Source organism: Prionailurus bengalensis, chromosome B3 (assembly GCF_016509475.1).
Source record: "Prionailurus bengalensis isolate Pbe53 chromosome B3, Fcat_Pben_1.1_paternal_pri, whole genome shotgun sequence".
NCBI lineage: Eukaryota > Metazoa > Chordata > Mammalia > Carnivora > Felidae > Prionailurus > Prionailurus bengalensis.
This window is the reverse complement of record NC_057355.1, coordinates 119,779,629-119,796,269: the sequence shown is the minus strand read 5'-3', so window position 1 is coordinate 119,796,269 and position 16,641 is coordinate 119,779,629. Positions and strand designations below refer to the sequence as shown.

Below are 16,641 nucleotides of genomic sequence, written 5' to 3'. Positions count from 1 at the left end.
TGCTTTCGTTGCGGCTTTAGAACCGGATATAGAATGCGCAAAGAGTGGGCCAATCAGAAAAGGATCCTTGCCAACTTGGGCGGGAAGAATTAGAGGCTCCCTGGGAAGGGGGACTGGTTCAGGCATCCGCCTGGGAGCCAATCAGAGATCTGATCGCGTAGCTAGTGCAGCCACCGCAGCCAAAGCGTAGCACGCCGCTGTCACCGCCGCTTCTTTTTCTGCCCCGCGGAGAAGATGACCGTCGGGAGGCCTGCGGGAGCCTCCGGCGGCGCTCAGTGGAGCCGGCAGGTGAGAGAGAAAGAGAAGGAGAGGAATTCGGTCTGCGCCCGGAAAGGAGTCTCTAAAGAGAGGAAACTGTTTGTCATTGCCTTGGAGACAGAGTCAGGGGCGTGTCGCGGAGAGGTGTGGGATTAAAATCAGCAGCGTTTGGGGACCCGCAAGGGACTCTCTAACGGGTTGAGCGTTATGTTAGGCCCTTCATAGACCCACAGCAGTGGCCCTCGGTTTTCGCTTATCCTGTCAACTACCCTAAGACTAATAGTACTATTGTTGTCTCCATTTGGTAGAAAAGAAAACTGAGGCACAGAAGAATCCATACAGAAAGTAGATTGGTGGTTGCTTAGGGCAGGCTGGGAAGGAAGGGTCGAAAGGACTAGGGAAAATAGGGAATGACCGCTAAACAGTATGGGCTTTCTTTGGGGGGGGGGGGTGATTAAAATGCTCTAAAATTGTGACGGTTGCACAACTCTGTACTAAAACTCACTGAGTTGTACTCTTTCAGTAAGTGAGTTGTGTGAACTGTACGGTGTCTCAATAAAGTCGTTTTAAAAATTTTTCCCTAAGATCACATGCTCCTCAGTAGCACAGCAAGGGCTGGAGCACATACACACCTTTGACTCAGAATCTAGTGTTCTTTTCACTATTAGAGCTGGACCTTGGAGAACCCAGGAAAACCATCACCAATATCACCTGGAGGCCTGCAGCAGCCTACGCCTCACTGATTTCCTAGATGCAACTAGTCATTGTATACAGTCCAATCCTGGCCCCACACCAGCCTCTCTAAGGGTATCTCGAGAATACCACTGTCCTCCAGTCACACTGGCCCTCTTTCTAACTCTCCAAGGGTCAAGTTTGTTCCTGCCTCAGGTCCCTGATTTTGCATTTGCTGTTCCTTAGAACTCAAAACCCTCTTACCCCAGATCTTAGCGAGGCTGGCTCCCTCTCATCAATCAGATGTCAGTCCAAAACTCCTCCACAGCGAGAAAGTAAAGATCAGCCCAGGACTGAGAAAGTCCAGTTCAGACTGTAATGAGGCCAGCAGCCAGATTAGCAGAAAACAGTGTTTCTGAAAGGGCCACAGTGTGCCTACAAAGAGACCAACACCCCCTTCTAAATGATGATGCTTAACTACCAATTACCCAGCTCCACCTTGTTCTAGTTACCTTTTCAATAAAAATTGCTATCACCCACTTACCAAAGTGTGCCCTCTTCATGACAGCATCCATCCAGAATGGATCCAGAGGGATCCACTCTTCCTCAGAATCATTCAAGAGAAGCCAACCCTAGAAAAAGCCCCTCTCCCACCCTCTTACTGAAAGTCCCCACTCCTCCCCCCGCCCCCACACAAGTTCCCTGTAATTTTTCCTGGTGTAATTTTTCCAATAAATTAATAAGCCTAACTCTGACTATAGATACATTCCTAGTGGCATTTGTGATGGGATTTTATCAACAGAAAAGCTTCCTAAAGCCACTTCATCACTGTGTAATGTCACAATTTATGGCTCTTATTGAATTTATTATCATATACTTGTCTCTCTCCCTCTCATTAGAATGTAAGCTTCATGTGCTTGACTCGTTCTCAGCCTAATGCTCCGTGCACATAAGACACCCAAAAACTATTTTCTAAGTGAATGGAGTACTTAAACCCAGTTGGGTTTCCACTTTCTACGACATTGTTCTTTCAGCTAGACCACATTGTCTGTCCTGTTGATTACGCATTCCTAGTAACAGGTGGGATATTAGGTAGACTATTAGGAAAACAGAGGTGTAGACAAAGGAAGCAGGAAAAAGAAGACTGGAAAAAAGTAGGTGAAACCCCAATAGGGCAAGGCCCAGAGTGTGGCCAAGGTCACGGGTAGGATTCCTGGAGTGCCGGGGGCAGAATGCATGATACAGAGTAAGTACTCTGCAGATGCTCACTGCACATGAAGTAGGGAACCAACGTTAGCCGTCTGCTTCCCTTCAACCAAGCATATGCCCACATACCAATTTGTGAAATGTCTTTAAAGCAAGGAATGCATCTGATTCTTCTTCGTTCCTTCCCAGTCGCTAATATACAGAGACCTATTCAAAGTGAAATCAACAGTTAGGCTTTGAGAAAATTTGAAATTATAGTTGACCCACCGTCTTTTCTGTTTCATTTTAGATATTTCCCCCCAAATCCTCCCCAGACACAGAGACGGAAGAAGAGCTGTCTGGGGATGGGCTGGTTTTGCCCAGGGCTGGCACACTCGATGACTTCCTCAGCCCGGAGGAGGAGACGGTTTCTGATTCTTCGGACTCCACTGGGAGCTTTTATAAGACCCTGCAGGTACTAAAGCCGAAAGGCAGGTGGTGCCTGTTGGAATCCCTTTATCAGAACAACCCAGACAGTGGCGAGGACTTCTCTGAAGACGATGAGGACCTGGAGAGTATCGTCCAAGACAAAGGCAGGGGGAAGCCCGAGGCCCAGTACCCTGTGTCTCCGAGGTAAGGAAGGCCCTGCAGTTCAACAGCTGCTTCATGACTCTGGGCCTCATCCGCTTCCTCAGCAAAGTTGTCCCTTACCGAGGCTCCAGCTCAGAATCAGGCCTTCGGAGCCAAACACGTTCTGATTCCTACCCAGCAGTCCTAAATCACTTTGGATAACCCTTAGTCATTGGAAGCACTCGAATTGATTAAAGGGATGCCTTTGTCACTACCTCCCTGAGAATGGCAACAAGGTACGTTTACCTTGGCCCAGCCCTGTTATATGCGCCTACACCGTATCTTATTTTCTCCTCCCACTAACCCTGTAAGTAGCTATTATTTTTGCCATTCTCCAGATGAGGAAATTGAGGTGCCAAGCAAACCCTGCCAAAGGTCACACAGCCGGTAATTGTTTGAAGCAAGATTTGAACCTGGGTCTGACTCCAAAGCCTTGCTCTGCACCATTGCACTGTTCTCTCCCCCATATGAAGATAATGGAATGCAGGGCAACCGGTGGAACGTGAGACTCTTGATCTTACGGTTATGAGTTCGAGCCCCACATTGGGTGTAGAGATTACTTAAAAAGAAAATCTTTAAGGGGCACCTGGGTGGCTCAGTCGGTTAAACATTCAACTCTTGATTTCGGCTCAGGTCGTGATCTCACGGTTCGTGAGACTGAACCCGGAGTCAGGCTCTGGGCTGACAGTGCGGAGCCTGCTTGGGATTCTCTCTCACCCTCTCTCTGTGCCCCTCCCCCACTCACAGACTCTTCTCTCTCTCTCAAAATACATAAACATTTTTTTAGACATTAAAAAATTAAATCTTTAAAGGAAAATATTAGAATGCGAAGTGGCAAATCTTGAATCAGTTCTGAGGAAAGACTTCCAACTAGGGCTGCTAGATGGCCTGAGGGAAGGAGCGAGGCACAGGCCCAGACGCCTGCGGGGCTGTGTGAGGCTCCGGATCTAACTGCCGTCTTCTGGGAGGGAGGTGTGGGAAGGAGCAGGAGGAGGAAAGGGCCTCCAGCCTGGCCTGGCCTCCGCACAGCTGCTTTCTCCCCCCAGGTGCAGCTCCCCACGGTGCTGCAGCTCCCTGAGCAGCCTTCCCTCCGACACTCCCAAGGTTCAGCCCCAGCCACCTTCAGGCTCCAGGCCTCCCTCCCAGCACAGAAGCATCAGCTCCTGGGCATCAACCATCACGGTCCCGCGGCCGTTCCGCATGACACTGCGTGAGGCCCGGAAGAAGGCGCAGTGGCTGGCCTCACCTGCTTCCTTTGAGCAGGAGAGGACGCAGGCCCAGAGGCAGGCCCAGGAGGAGGCCGAGTGCCAGCGGCAGTTCCGGGCACAGCCTGTGCCAGCACACGTCTACCTGCCCCTCTACCAGGAGATCGTGGAGCGCAATGAGGCCCGCAGGCAGGCAGGGATCCAGAAGAGGAAGGAACGGCTCCTCTCTTCCCTGAAGCCCTTCAGCTTCCTCGTGAAGGAGGAGCAGAGAAAAGAAGCTGCTAAACAGAGGGAGTTGGCTGCCACAGCTAAGGCCAACGTCCCCAAGCAGAATGCCACCAGAAGGATCCCCAAGTCCATTCTGGAGCCAGCCCTCGGGGACAAACTCCAAGGTAAAGACATCGTTCCCACCCTGCTGCCTCCTACCTGGGGAGTACCAAGACGTGCCGTGGAGACTTAGGCTCGGGGGGTCAGCCTGGCTTGGGGATAAGTTCATTGTTCGGGCGGACGGGCCTCAAGGCCACGCTCCATGCCGGTTGGGTCCGTCTGTATCATGGGGGAGCCCTGTAAAGAGTGGAGAGTGAGAGGTCATGCAGCCTTCTCCAAGTTTGCCCTGATGACCTCTCTCTTAGAGAGTGGGTGTGAAGGCATCTGCAGCAGCACAGGTACAAGAACAGAGAACCAGGGAGGCATCCGGGGACCAGCTTGGGCCGGTGCTACCACCAGCTGCCCCTGAGGGAAGCTCCTACCGCCTGCCCCCCCCCCATCCTGGTGACCTGCACATTTCAAGAAATGTGGTTCGATGAAAGGACTCAGGCTTTACTCATTTAGTAATGTGTCAAGCCCCAGGCACTCCTCTGTGTTCAATAAACAGACATGGAGTTTGTGGACAAGGGAGGAAGGAAGACAGATAACAGGCAAAAAATTACTAATGTGAAGAGTCATTTGCAAGGATTAGAGGTGGGAGCCTCCAGGGTCATATAGAGCACATAACGGAGGGACCTAACTTAGGACATGGTGAGGCGGTGGGGACAGATAGGGAAGGTCCCCAGGGAAAGTGAGCACTGAGGCTGACCCTGAAGGATGAGCAGTGTGTTTAATTCAGGGAAGACAGAGGAAGAGTGCATCCGAGCAGCGTGGAGGTAAGAGGAGGCTGAACACATTCAAGGGATGGGAGGAGGATGGAGGGCAGAGAAGAGGGAGCAGGGAGGGAGAGGCCGGCATGGGCCAGACCTGGGGGAAGGGAAGGAAACTTGGACTTTATCCCAAGGGCACTGGGGAGCCAACTGAAGGGTTTCAAACAGGGTGGCTCAGGATCAGATCTGCAGCTCGGAAAGATCACTCTGATGCTGTGGAGATGATTAAGGGAGAGGGACAGGACCGGAGGGATGGTGATCTATAGGACACTATGTCACCAGTTCAGCGGAGAGACTGAAATTAGCAGCAGGGATGGTAAAGAGAGGCCAGACCGGAACATGGTTAAAGAGGAGGAGACTGGAGGACGGGGGACTGATGAGAGAAGGCAGGCAGGAATGATTTGGGCAATAACCTGGGCCTCTGGGTGGATGGCGGGGGCCTTCCTTGAGCCAAGGAGACCGGCTCACCCCTCCGGCTTGGCCTCTGAAGGAGGAACCGCAGAGAGCGCTCAGTAAACGTAAATGGTGGCTGCCTCTGCAGCCTGCTGGCACATGGCAGGGTGTCCTGGTCAACATTTAGGAATGAGCTCTCTCCAGAAAAGAAGAAGCAAGCTGATTTGTAGTGTTTGCCACTTTCCCTGGTAAAAATACACCTATTCTGGCCAAGGTGGAGCTTCCCATATGATGTCAACTGGTTCACAAAATCCTGCAAAGCTGGCAATCGGCTCCAGCACAATACTGCACTGGAGCTTTAGAGGGAACCTTCTCCAAACCTTTAGGTATGAGGCGGGGTCCCCTGTCACCCATCACCACCCTGACCTTTTCTCCACAGAAGCGGAGCTCTTCAGGAAAATTCGCATCCAGATGCGAGCCCTAGACATGCTCCAGATGGCCTCCTCCCCTATCATCTCCTCCAGCAGCCGGGCTGACCCCCAGCCTCGAACAGCTACCCGAACCCAGAAGGAAAAGCTTGGGTTTCTGCAGACTGACTTTGGATTCCAGCCTCGTGTGAATCCTGCCGTCCCTGACTACGAGGGCCTTTACAAGGCCTTCCAGAGAAGAGCTGCCAAGAGAAGGGACACCAGAGAGGTGACTCACAACAAGCCCTTCTTGCTGAGAACCGGCAGCCTGCGTCGCGCTCAGCGGCCCTGTGACACCACCACCTCTGGAGAGAGGAGGGTGAGAGCCCTGGGCAGTTACGGGAGGGTCCTGGCCTGAGACCCAAAATACAGGAATGGGCCGGGTCTCAACATACGGCACTTCTCATGACATTTTTGTTTTTTTAAAAACACTGGCTCAGCTGTTGGATTGATATCCAACTCTTGGCCTGGTAATAAACTTGGGAACTCATTACTCTTTCCTTAATCCCAGGGGAAAAAAAAAGATTCCTGGTCTGACTAGTCCTTCACTGAAACTGAATCCTCCTTACAATAGAAACTAATCACACGTTGCTGTCCCACCAATACCAGCCTTCGTTTCTTCTAGGACTCCCCACAGTCACCAGCCACACCCCTGCCAAGGAGTCGTTCTCTGAGTGGCCTTGCTTCTCTCTCTGCCAACACCCTCCCTGTGCACATCACAGATGCCACCAGGAGGAGGGAGTCTGCAGTCAGGTGAGTGGTCAGGCTCGAGATCTTGGCCCAGGACCAAGTTCAGTGGTCAGTGCTCGGATTCTGGCCCAAATGCTAGAAACCATCCTGCTGCTGGGCCTCCCTCCTGTTACTACAGAGACCTAAATGGGTAGAAGGGAGTTCTCTGATCAGGACAGGAATACAGGTAACTCTCCACATGTAGTGATGGAGAACAGTTGGCCATCATTCATGGGGGACTTACTCTGTGCCAGTCACAATGTTAAGGCTGGAGATACCTTATGGAGCCCATAGTTTAATAGCTAGTATGAAATACAGAAAATCAAAGAACTACTACTTTGTGAGTAGTGCAATGACAGGGAAATACAGGGGATCTGGGAGGCTCTGGGCAGCCTGGGGCAGGGTTCTCTTTAATAGATGTCTGAAGAATGAGGAATTAGCCAAAGGCTGGAAAGAAAGAAAGTTCCAGAGAGAACAACATAAGTGAAGACCCACAGATGAGAGAGGAAGCCATTAGGAATAGGAATTCAGAGAAACCTGTTGGCAGGTGGCTGACCCTGTCACAAAGAAAAGGCATCCACTGCACAGATTTGAGATTCTCTGAGATTCTGCTAGTTCAACCGAACTAGCAGTCGGTTGGGAAGCAGGAGCCTCCTTACTTTTTCATTCTTCAACTGGCCTCTGTCATGGTGTTGTTCTCGACGAGCCAGCGCCCCAGCAAGAGTTCCTCCACTAGACCCCTGAGCTGAGGTCAGCACAAAAGGTTGTGGTGTAACAAGCAGTTTAGCGCTGGGAGAGGACGAGCATCTTAGTGCTTTCCTGTGGGGCTAACCAACTTGGCTCTTTAGGCTCCACAACAGGGATTATAGAAATATATTTAAAATCCAAGAGATACTCCCTTCTTCCTCAAATGTCATAGTCAGAGCTACTAAATCAAGGCTAAATGCATCGGTGTCCTGAGGTCCCAATAAGGTAGGCCTTATGAGTGAGTGGCTTATCCTCTCCGAGGCTTGCTCTCCTCACCTATAAAAAGAGGGGCTTACAGTTCTTACCTCATGGGGCAGTTCTGGAGATTACAAAAGATAATTGATATAAAGCACTTGATTCTTTTCTGCTCTTGGTTCAGAGTAGAGTAGCTCAGCAAATGGCAACTATTAGTATTGTTTCCAGACAGGCCAGAAGCCTTAGTGTAAGGATATTGTATTTCAGTTCAATTATTGAACTTCCCCTGGGGCAGAAAATCACCGTGTCCATAGTGCTGGGAAGGCTTCATTTGCCAATCTCAGAATCCTGTTCTTTCTGAAGCGCCAGTGTGGTAAATTACCCCACTCATAGAAAACACCATTTTACTTTCCAGAGGTTACTAAGAGTGCTTTTAATATACTCAGGTTGGTCATCTTGTGTGTTTTTTGCCTCCTTTCTTCAGAAGTTCACTTGAAAAAAAGGACAAAACAGATGAGAGTACTCAGTGGTTGGAGATGCACAAAAAGAAGTGTCAAGCGATGTCTAAATCTGTGACCTTGCGTGCAAAAGCCATGGATCCTCATAAAAGCCTGGAGGAAGTGTTCAAAGCAAAGCTGAAAGAGAATCGGTCAGTGTCCTCCATGTGCCAAAGGGTATCTGTCTTGGGATCCAACAGATCATTGCCCTTGAAAGTAGGCTCCTGTAATCGCACACAGTCAAGGATTTAGTTTTGCTAGGCAGTTAGGAATTTACAATGTCTTTGGGAATTACTCTGCTTAATTGGAATGAAGGGTTGGAAAAAGAATTCATTCTAAAAATCTTGTTAATTCCAGGAACAATGACCGTAAAAGAGCAAAAGAGTATAAGAAAGAATTGGAAGAAATGAAGAAGAGAATACAAACAAGGCCCTATCTCTTTGAACAAGTTACCAAGGTAAAACTAAGCCATCATTCTTCTCTCTCAGTCTTGGATGAAAGTGCTTTTAGGAATGATGGAACAGAGGGGCACCTGGGTGGCTCAGTCAATTAAGCCTCTGAGTTCGGCTCAGGGCATGATCTCATGGTTCTTGAGTTTGAGCCCCATGTCAGGCTGGGTGCTGACAGCTCACAGCCTGGAGTGGAGCCTGCTTTGGATTCTGTGTCTCCCTCTCTCTCTGCCCCTCCATCACTTATGCTCTATCTTTCTCTCTCTCAAAAATAAACATTTAAAAAAAAGAAATGATGGGAAAGTTTAATATCTGGGTATTAAACATTTCCTTGAGGATCAGAAAGATTCAAAATTGAGCCTGTTACCAATTTCCACCCAAAGAAGTGGTGCAATGGTGAATGTTGCTTGGACTGATTTCACCCAAGACTAGACTCCAGAGGCATCTGTGAAGTGTTTCACTTCTGGGAGTGTTCGCTACAGTCTAGCTTTCACTAGACTGAGGGCTAGATGCCACATACACAGTAACAGTCTGGCTGTGTTAGTGAGAATATCTTTAATTTACTAACATCATCCCTTCCCCTGCGGTGCTGGTGCCCTGGGCATCCCCAGCCTCTAGAGCTGTGGCACAGTTATAGGTCCCCAGAGGTTGGGATGCTCACAAGCACCCCAGCAAGCCCTTTTCAGATTAAGTAGCTTTCAGGATGGAAGAATCATTTTAAGATGTTCTCTAGACTTTTAGGGAAGTTGGATCCGGTTGAGATCTCCTCCTTAAGGGACCTCTGGAGCTATCTGAACAGCCTTAGAAAGGCCACTATTCCTGGAAGTTTTGGGCTGTATCAGGCTGTCGATCCCTCTTCTCTCTAGTTTCAGACAAAAGTTGGAGTTCCCTAGTAACCTGGTTCCAACTGCTGGACATCATCTCCATCTTGCAGCCAGTGTGTTATCTAGGCATTTCCTGAGTCCACCCCTCCCCACCCCCATACATACCACACACACACTTGCACACATGCTGGACTGTCTGGACTGGATTTACTTAGCAACTTGCATTGTTCAAAATCTCTCATAATGATCTTTCCTCTTTATGTTAATTCTTTCCAGCAAAGCTCACTCTCAGATCTCAACAGATCTTTCACCACTCTAGGAAAAATACAAAGTGCTCTATATGATTTTGCTACTAAACATTTAAATTAAAACAAACAAAGAAATAACCTTTTTCTGGTCCACATACAGACCATCTATCCTGTTAAGAGTGTTACTAGTGCAGCTTATTTTCTATTTGTTATATATTAGTGTTCCTGATGATGGCTTGATTGCTTTTTTTTTTAAGTTTATTTTGAGAAAGCGTGGGGGAGGGGCAGAGAGAGGTGGAGAGAAAGAGAATTCCAAGCAGGCTTTGCACTGCCGGCAGAGAGCCCTACACAGGGCTTGAGCTCACATATTGTGAGATCATGACCGGAGCTAAAATCAAGAGTCAGATGCTTAACTGACTGAGCTACCCAGGTGCTCGTGGTTGCTTTTAAATCTTAAAACATTTTTAGTCCATTTTTTTCATCTGAGTCTTACTTGGTGGTCCAAAAATCTAAATCCTTGCTTCGCAAAGGTGTGGCTCCCAAATTCACAGTTGGCATCTCCTGGGAGTGTTAGACACAGAGTTTCGAACCTTATCTAAGACCTACCAAATGAGAATCTACATTATAACAAGATCTTCAGGTAGTTCCAATGCACTTTAAGGCTTGAAAACAGGCTCTAAGTAATTTTCATGTAAATCTGTGCCCAGCACTAATGGGGATTGGGTTAGGGGACAATTTTAGGCATGTGGATTAAGCAAGTGATTTAGAATTACCTTGTAATTCACAAGACAGCTACAGCAGATTTGTTTCCATTCCACAGGACCTTGCTAGGAAAGAAGCAGAACAACGGTATCGAGACACCCTGAAGCAGGCTGGGCTGGATGAAGACTTTGTGAGGAACAAGGGTGAGGGCACCAGGGCTGTACAATGGAAGGAGCAGTCAGAAGTCCCTGAATGTCCCAGGTAATAATCTCACGTGCGCCTGTCACCCTGTGGCTCTCAGATTACGATCCCTAGTAATGCCACTAGGAGGGACCTTTAGAACAGCCACACATATTTTGAGATCACAATCCTGTATTTATAGAATACTAACCCAGAGATCTCCAGATAATATATTTAAATTGGGAGAATAAGTGCAGTTGTTATTGTTAATAAAATATAACCATTGTATATTAGGTTTAGGTTCCTTCGATTTGAAACAGATCATTTTTCCAATTCTAGTTCTAGGGCCATCAGTCAAGAATATTTTTACTTCACTTTTGAGGGACAAACATATATATTTTTACTTACTATAAAATGATAAAACTGCTTTTCTAACACTTTTTATTTTGTTTGCGTAATTGAAAGTAAAAACCTTTAAAGATGCATAATAAAAGGTATAATATCCTAAACAAGCAAAGCCTGTCTTCCCCCCCAGCACGATCACGGTGGCTTGTTGAAATCTAGCACTCTTTAAAAAGTAACTCATTAGCACCACCCCTCCACTGATATCAAAAGGGAGAAGAAAAGCATAGTTATTGCCATTATTCTCAACTTTGTTTCTTAAATCCTAATGGCTCCTCCCCTAATTCCTACCCCAGTTCTCCCCCTAGAAATTTAAATTTCCCTTTACACCCCATATAAAATAATGAAAATGTTGAAACCATCCTTAAGCCTTACATAATGCTTTAATTACAAACATTTTATTTCATAATGCTTTAATTTATTCTGTAGCACCCATGAAACTACAAAACTCGGCACCAGAAATCCACAGCAGGATTTAGAAGAATCTCTACAACAGCCTACAAGCCCCAAAAAAGAACTGGAGGAGCTGTCTCATGAATTGCTAGATAATTTCAAATCACTTGCTTAATCAGTAACACTTAAAATTACTGATTTTCAATATTAAGTAACTAACTTGGGGTTGAGTCAAGGCAGGCAAAACTTGGCTTTTGAGCCAATGGCTACTCTTAGAGAATGAAGATAAGAAAAGTAGCAAGAAAAAAAGTAGCAGGTAACAAACAGGGAATGGTTTAAGCAGATCAAAGTGAAAAGCCTCAGGGTGGAGGATTCAGAGCGGAGTTAAGCATTCTTGCTTCTTGGGCTTCCTACTTAAAAAAGGAGCACACACCCAAATGCCTACAGGGGCCAGTTAGGAAACAAATGGATCACATGGGCTGGGTATAAGGTACACTATTAATAGCTAGAACCCAGGCCCAGAATTGCCAGATCAGCAACTGAGTTTTGAAACAGAAGCCAGGAATTTCCTGTTGGCAACCAATTAAAACATTACTTAGAAATATTGTGTGGGAAAACAAAACACTTGCAGGAAGACAAGTCTGCAACTTCTAGTACATGGTTTCTTAACCTCAGTACTATTGATTTAGGGCCAGATGAGTGCGTCGGTGTTGGGTGTTGGGAGAAGGAGCCGTCCTGTACATTGTAGGACGTTAGCAGCATCCCTGGCTTCTACTCACTGGATGCCAGTAATGCCCTCTCCAGTTATGACAAAAATGTCCCTAGATATTGCCATATGTGGGGCAGTGGGCAGGCAAAAATGTTCCCAGTTAAGAACCACTGTTCTAGTATAAAAGTAAGGGCTACAGAAAATAAAAATTGGCATTTTAAGAATACAAGATATTGACATGAACTCAATCTACATAACAAAGGGTGATTATGCATATCATTAACAACTTAAGAACTATAACTACTGAATTTAAAACGGCAGTTAATTTTTCCTGTTATCTGCTTAAAATATGTCACTGTGTGCATGGTATGTGTGTAAGCCTGAGGTTCATTTTCAATAAATGTGAAAATTCTCTGACAGCCATGATTTTCTACTAGTAAGCGGTCTTTGAAATACTTTTCTTCTCACCAGTGATAATTATTCTCTATCAGTAGCTGTGGATGATAGCAATAGTGCCTATTCTTACGAGAAGCCCCCAATTTCTCATGTTTTAACATTCTGGAAAATTCAAAAGTATATTATTGCCATTTTTCCAGACTCAGACATGGTCCTTTCTGGTGAAGACGGAGCAATACTACAATAACTACTATCTAGGTTTGCTAGTTAGAGATGAAGATGCTTATGTCATGTTCCCCAAGACTCCTGGGCTCAGTTTTACCTGTATGGAATCCAAAGGGTAAATCGGTGCCCTGTCTTAAAGGGAAAAATGGAACTATTTTCTTAATCTCCTCTCTGAGAAAACAAATTTTGTCCAAAACAAGGAGCCAAAGAACTTACTGGGCTGTCTTGTTTATTTAAAGGGAAAACAACTGAAGCTCTGAATCATGTGATAGTTAACTTTAAAAACAAACAAACAAACAAAAAAACCAAAAAACCCTTTTAACATGCTATCGTATATTCCATAAACAAAGAAAGCAAAGTGGCCAAGTAGAGGTGGATGTGACAAGATAGTACCTCAGCCTGGGCCAAGTAGGGATTCAAGTAATTTATTTTTTTGCAGCCCAGTGGCAGAGAGTCTCTTACTCAGGTTGCTAAAGGGAGTATGCCACAACAGAATTGACATCACTCCCTTCTCCAAAGCAACAAGGCATCTTGAAAGCTCAGCTTCTTGGTGAAGTTTTATGGTTGGTGGCAGGGCTTAGTTTATCCATGTGAAAAGACAGCTGAGTCTGGGATGAAAATTCTTCAAAGGAAAACCCCTTCTCAACAGTCATACTGAAGAAACTTCAGCCAACACATAATCAAATTCACTTTTGGGAGAAGTCCATCCCAAAATTTTATAGTGGGAAGAGAGGTAGGTACAGTTACCCAGCCCACATTCACTGCTTTCTTCCTTGTCTGGATCAGATGTAGTTTGAAGAGAAGCTCTCCTACATTCATCTTCTATGTCAGGAAAGATGAACAGAGGCCAAAGCGGGGTCCTGTCTTTCACAGATTCATTTTGGTTCTGGCAGATCGTGAGCCATAAGCATCCTGTTCCCACTGTGTGCACTCTGGGATCAGACAGGGCTGCTCTTCCAGGAGTTGACACCCATGCTCATGTCCGTCTTTCAGTTAAATCTCCTTGGTTTAGTAACTGTAAAAGATTAAAACCAAATCTGGAATAGGCTACCACTGAATAATAGGAAAAATAATTCATACTAAGGAAAAGGTTTAAGTGGGAGCGGGGAATGCACTACAGGGGTAAGTCAAGGGTATCTAGTTCCAAAGCAAGAGACATACGTAGACTGATAGATCTCTTTCATATCCTGGCCTTGGGACAGCATTTTGGCCTCTTCATAATGCTGGCATTTTCACTATGACAATAAGGTATCCCGAGTCCCTAAGCCAAACTATTGTTTGTGTAGTCATGTACTCACTAGTCAGTGATGGAGGCATGCCGAACTTAACAGATATATCGGAAATGGTGGAATCCCAAATCTCCTGTCAGGCAGCGTTAGTCCAAGTACAGGCTGAAAGCTCAAGCAGAAGTAAGAGGAATGGGAGGCTACCCCAGTGAGTTCTATATGAGTTCCCACTCGTAAGGAATCCAGGGATTCCCAGGGTCCAAAAGAATGCCTTCCCTATGATGAAGGGAGAAAGCCTGAGACTCCAAGAGGGTGGCAGCCAAAACAGACTTTCTACCCTACACTCAAGGCTTTCTGTTGAAAGTGTTCTGTACAATTGATGAAACGGAGTTCCATTTTGTTATGAAAATGAGATGGGAATAACACAGTGAAATTCAGAATAAAAATGGCTTAGTAAAAATATAACCAGATAAATTCTTGAGCTGGGGATAGATTTACTTGGTGATCTCAATTTGGGTAAAGGTAATTTATACAGTAGAATTTAATAATATGGAATTTAAAGAAATTTAAACAAAATTTAAAGAAAAATGTAAAAACTTAAACCACAAATTTCATTTGATGCTGTGTTGTTAGGATGTAAGAATGGTGTCTTTTAAATCCAGGTCAAGATCCAGATATTGGCACTCAAATTAGCAATGACACTTGATGAGAAATCTTAAAGAATTTGTAATTTGTTTCTTCTTTTTTGGAAGACATTCTGATTTATTGAAGGCTGGGTGGCAATCATTTATACTGGTTCCTGCATTCGAGAATATGAGCTCAGTGTGGCTATAGAACCCCACTTGAGATGCCTTTTAGTCAGCAGAGGTCCCAAAGCCCTGGGGTCCCAATTGGGCCTGCACAATAAGTCCTCTATCTGATTTGCAGAAGGCTGGGTAACACCGAGGGCAAATAAAAATTGTTCAATCTGAACCATTTGAATAAGGTGTAGTTTTGATATAATTCCCATAATTTCTTTTATTTTTTAAGAAGAGTTGTTTTTTTTTTTTTAAGTAGTGCTTAAAATTTTAAGTAGTGCTAAAAAATTACTTAATTATTTTTAAGTAATCTCCATGCCCAACACGGGGCTTGAACTCACCACCCCGACATCAAGAGTGACATGCTCTACCAACTGAGCCAGCCAGGCACCCCTCCCATGATAATTTCTGATAATTGCTTTGGTTATTCTGATATTCTTGTTACGTTTTTACTTTTAGAGCCTATTTACAGGGGTCCAAGTAGAAGTGCACAAGTAGATTCTTACAGGTCTGATCTACAACGTGTGATTATCTCCAAAAATTTGAAATAAGCATTGTTGTTTTAAGGACTGCAAATAGCCTTTTATCTGAGAATCTCTAAGGACTCAACATTCCTCACTCACTGGAGGAAGGTCAGTTAGTACCAGGACCTTGGATGAGGAAGAGAACTAAACCTGGAGGCTTGAGGGCCTTGTAGCTTTTAAAAATGAAGGTATCAGATGACGTGATAAGCCTGTCTCGATAAGGAAAAGGAGAGGAAGAGCAGTGGAAATGCCTGTGGTAAGAGGAGAAATAATAGAGGTAACAGTGAAGGAAACAAAAGAAGTGAGGCTCAGACAGAGGGTGTGTTTGTAAATACACAGGACCCGAGGACCCGTGAGGGAAAAGTGATAATCTAGGACTTTCAGCCTCACTAAGGGCAGCACTTTCCCCTTTGTGTTAATATTTTCCTATTAAGAGTTTGGGGTTTCCACCATGAAACTGGGTATTTAGGGCCTGCAGACCCTCAGTGTCCTCCTGGAGGGAAGGCCAAGTTTTTTGGTTTTTTTTATAGGTGATCTGTGTTACTGGGTCTGCCTGAGACTATGAGTGAGCATCACCTAGACAAGGACACAATGAAGCCAATTCCAAGACCCATGTGCCTAGGCCCAAGGGGAAAAAATGTGCTATTGCTGGACTTTTTCATACACAAATCTGACCATGTCATACCTGCCTTAAAACCATGCAGTGGCCCCCCACTGCCCCTGGGATAAAATCATGTCCTTTAAGGCCCTTCAAGAGAGAAACTGGCATAACTTTCCTGCTTTCACTTTTCATTCCAGCCCATCTCTCCATTCCACATCCCATCCTACTCAACCCTTTTGATTCCACAGTTGTGTGCCCTGTTCCCTCTCACCTTCTACCCTTGTACACACTGCTTGCTACCTTTATGCCTGTTATCTTCTTCCAATCCCTCCCACTTATCCATCAAGATAACTGCTATTCATTCCTCAGGTCTCAAACCTAGAATTCATTCCCTGACTTCCCCCAAGGCTAGCACTTACTACACCATATAAAAATTGCCAGTTTATTGATCTGTCACCCTTCCCATGCTCTCTGTACAGTACAACTCCAGGGGCACCATTTGCACAGTTATAAAAGGCAACGATTGTACTTTGTTTACTATTGTATAACTAGTACCCAGCAGAGGGCCTTGCCATATTAGGTATATAGCACCCTGTTGACTAAGGTTTTCTGTTCATTTTGTTGTTGTTGTTTTGTTATTTCAGAAAGAGCGAGTGAGAAAGTGCCCGAGTGGGGGAGAGGGGACTGGGGAAGAGAGAGAGAATCTTAAGCAGGCTCCACACTCAGCGTGGAGCCCAACTTGAGTGCAACGTGAGCCCAATATGGGGCTTGATCCCACAACCCTGGGATCGTGACCTGAGCCGAAATCAAGAGTCAGACGCTCAACCAATTGAGTCACCCAGGCTCCCCTT

The 16,641-nt window shown here is 45.8% G+C and overlaps 2 protein-coding genes across 5 annotated transcripts in view; one reads left to right on the top strand and one right to left on the bottom strand.

Moving 5' to 3' along the window:
- Positions 1–91: 91 nt before the first annotated feature.
- On the top strand, positions 92–12,957 carry FAM161B (FAM161 centrosomal protein B). Its single transcript, XM_043556567.1, has 9 exons — positions 92–288; positions 2,426–2,748; positions 3,792–4,342; positions 5,919–6,265; positions 6,572–6,699; positions 8,102–8,266; positions 8,472–8,571; positions 10,456–10,598; positions 11,349–12,957. Exons 1-9 carry the CDS (start codon positions 235–237, stop codon positions 11,485–11,487), a joined length of 1,950 nt encoding a protein of 649 aa, XP_043412502.1. The 5' UTR covers positions 92–234; the 3' UTR covers positions 11,488–12,957.
- ZNF410 (zinc finger protein 410) overlaps positions 12,855–16,641 on the bottom strand; it is a 50,835-nt gene continuing 47,048 nt past the window's right edge. For all 4 annotated transcript variants that reach the window (XM_043556574.1, XM_043556576.1, XM_043556579.1 and 1 more), the window contains one exon: positions 12,855–13,657. In XM_043556574.1, coding sequence (XP_043412509.1) covers positions 13,619–13,657 — 39 coding nt within the window. In that variant the 3' untranslated portion in view covers positions 12,855–13,618. The remainder of the gene's footprint in view (positions 13,658–16,641) is intronic.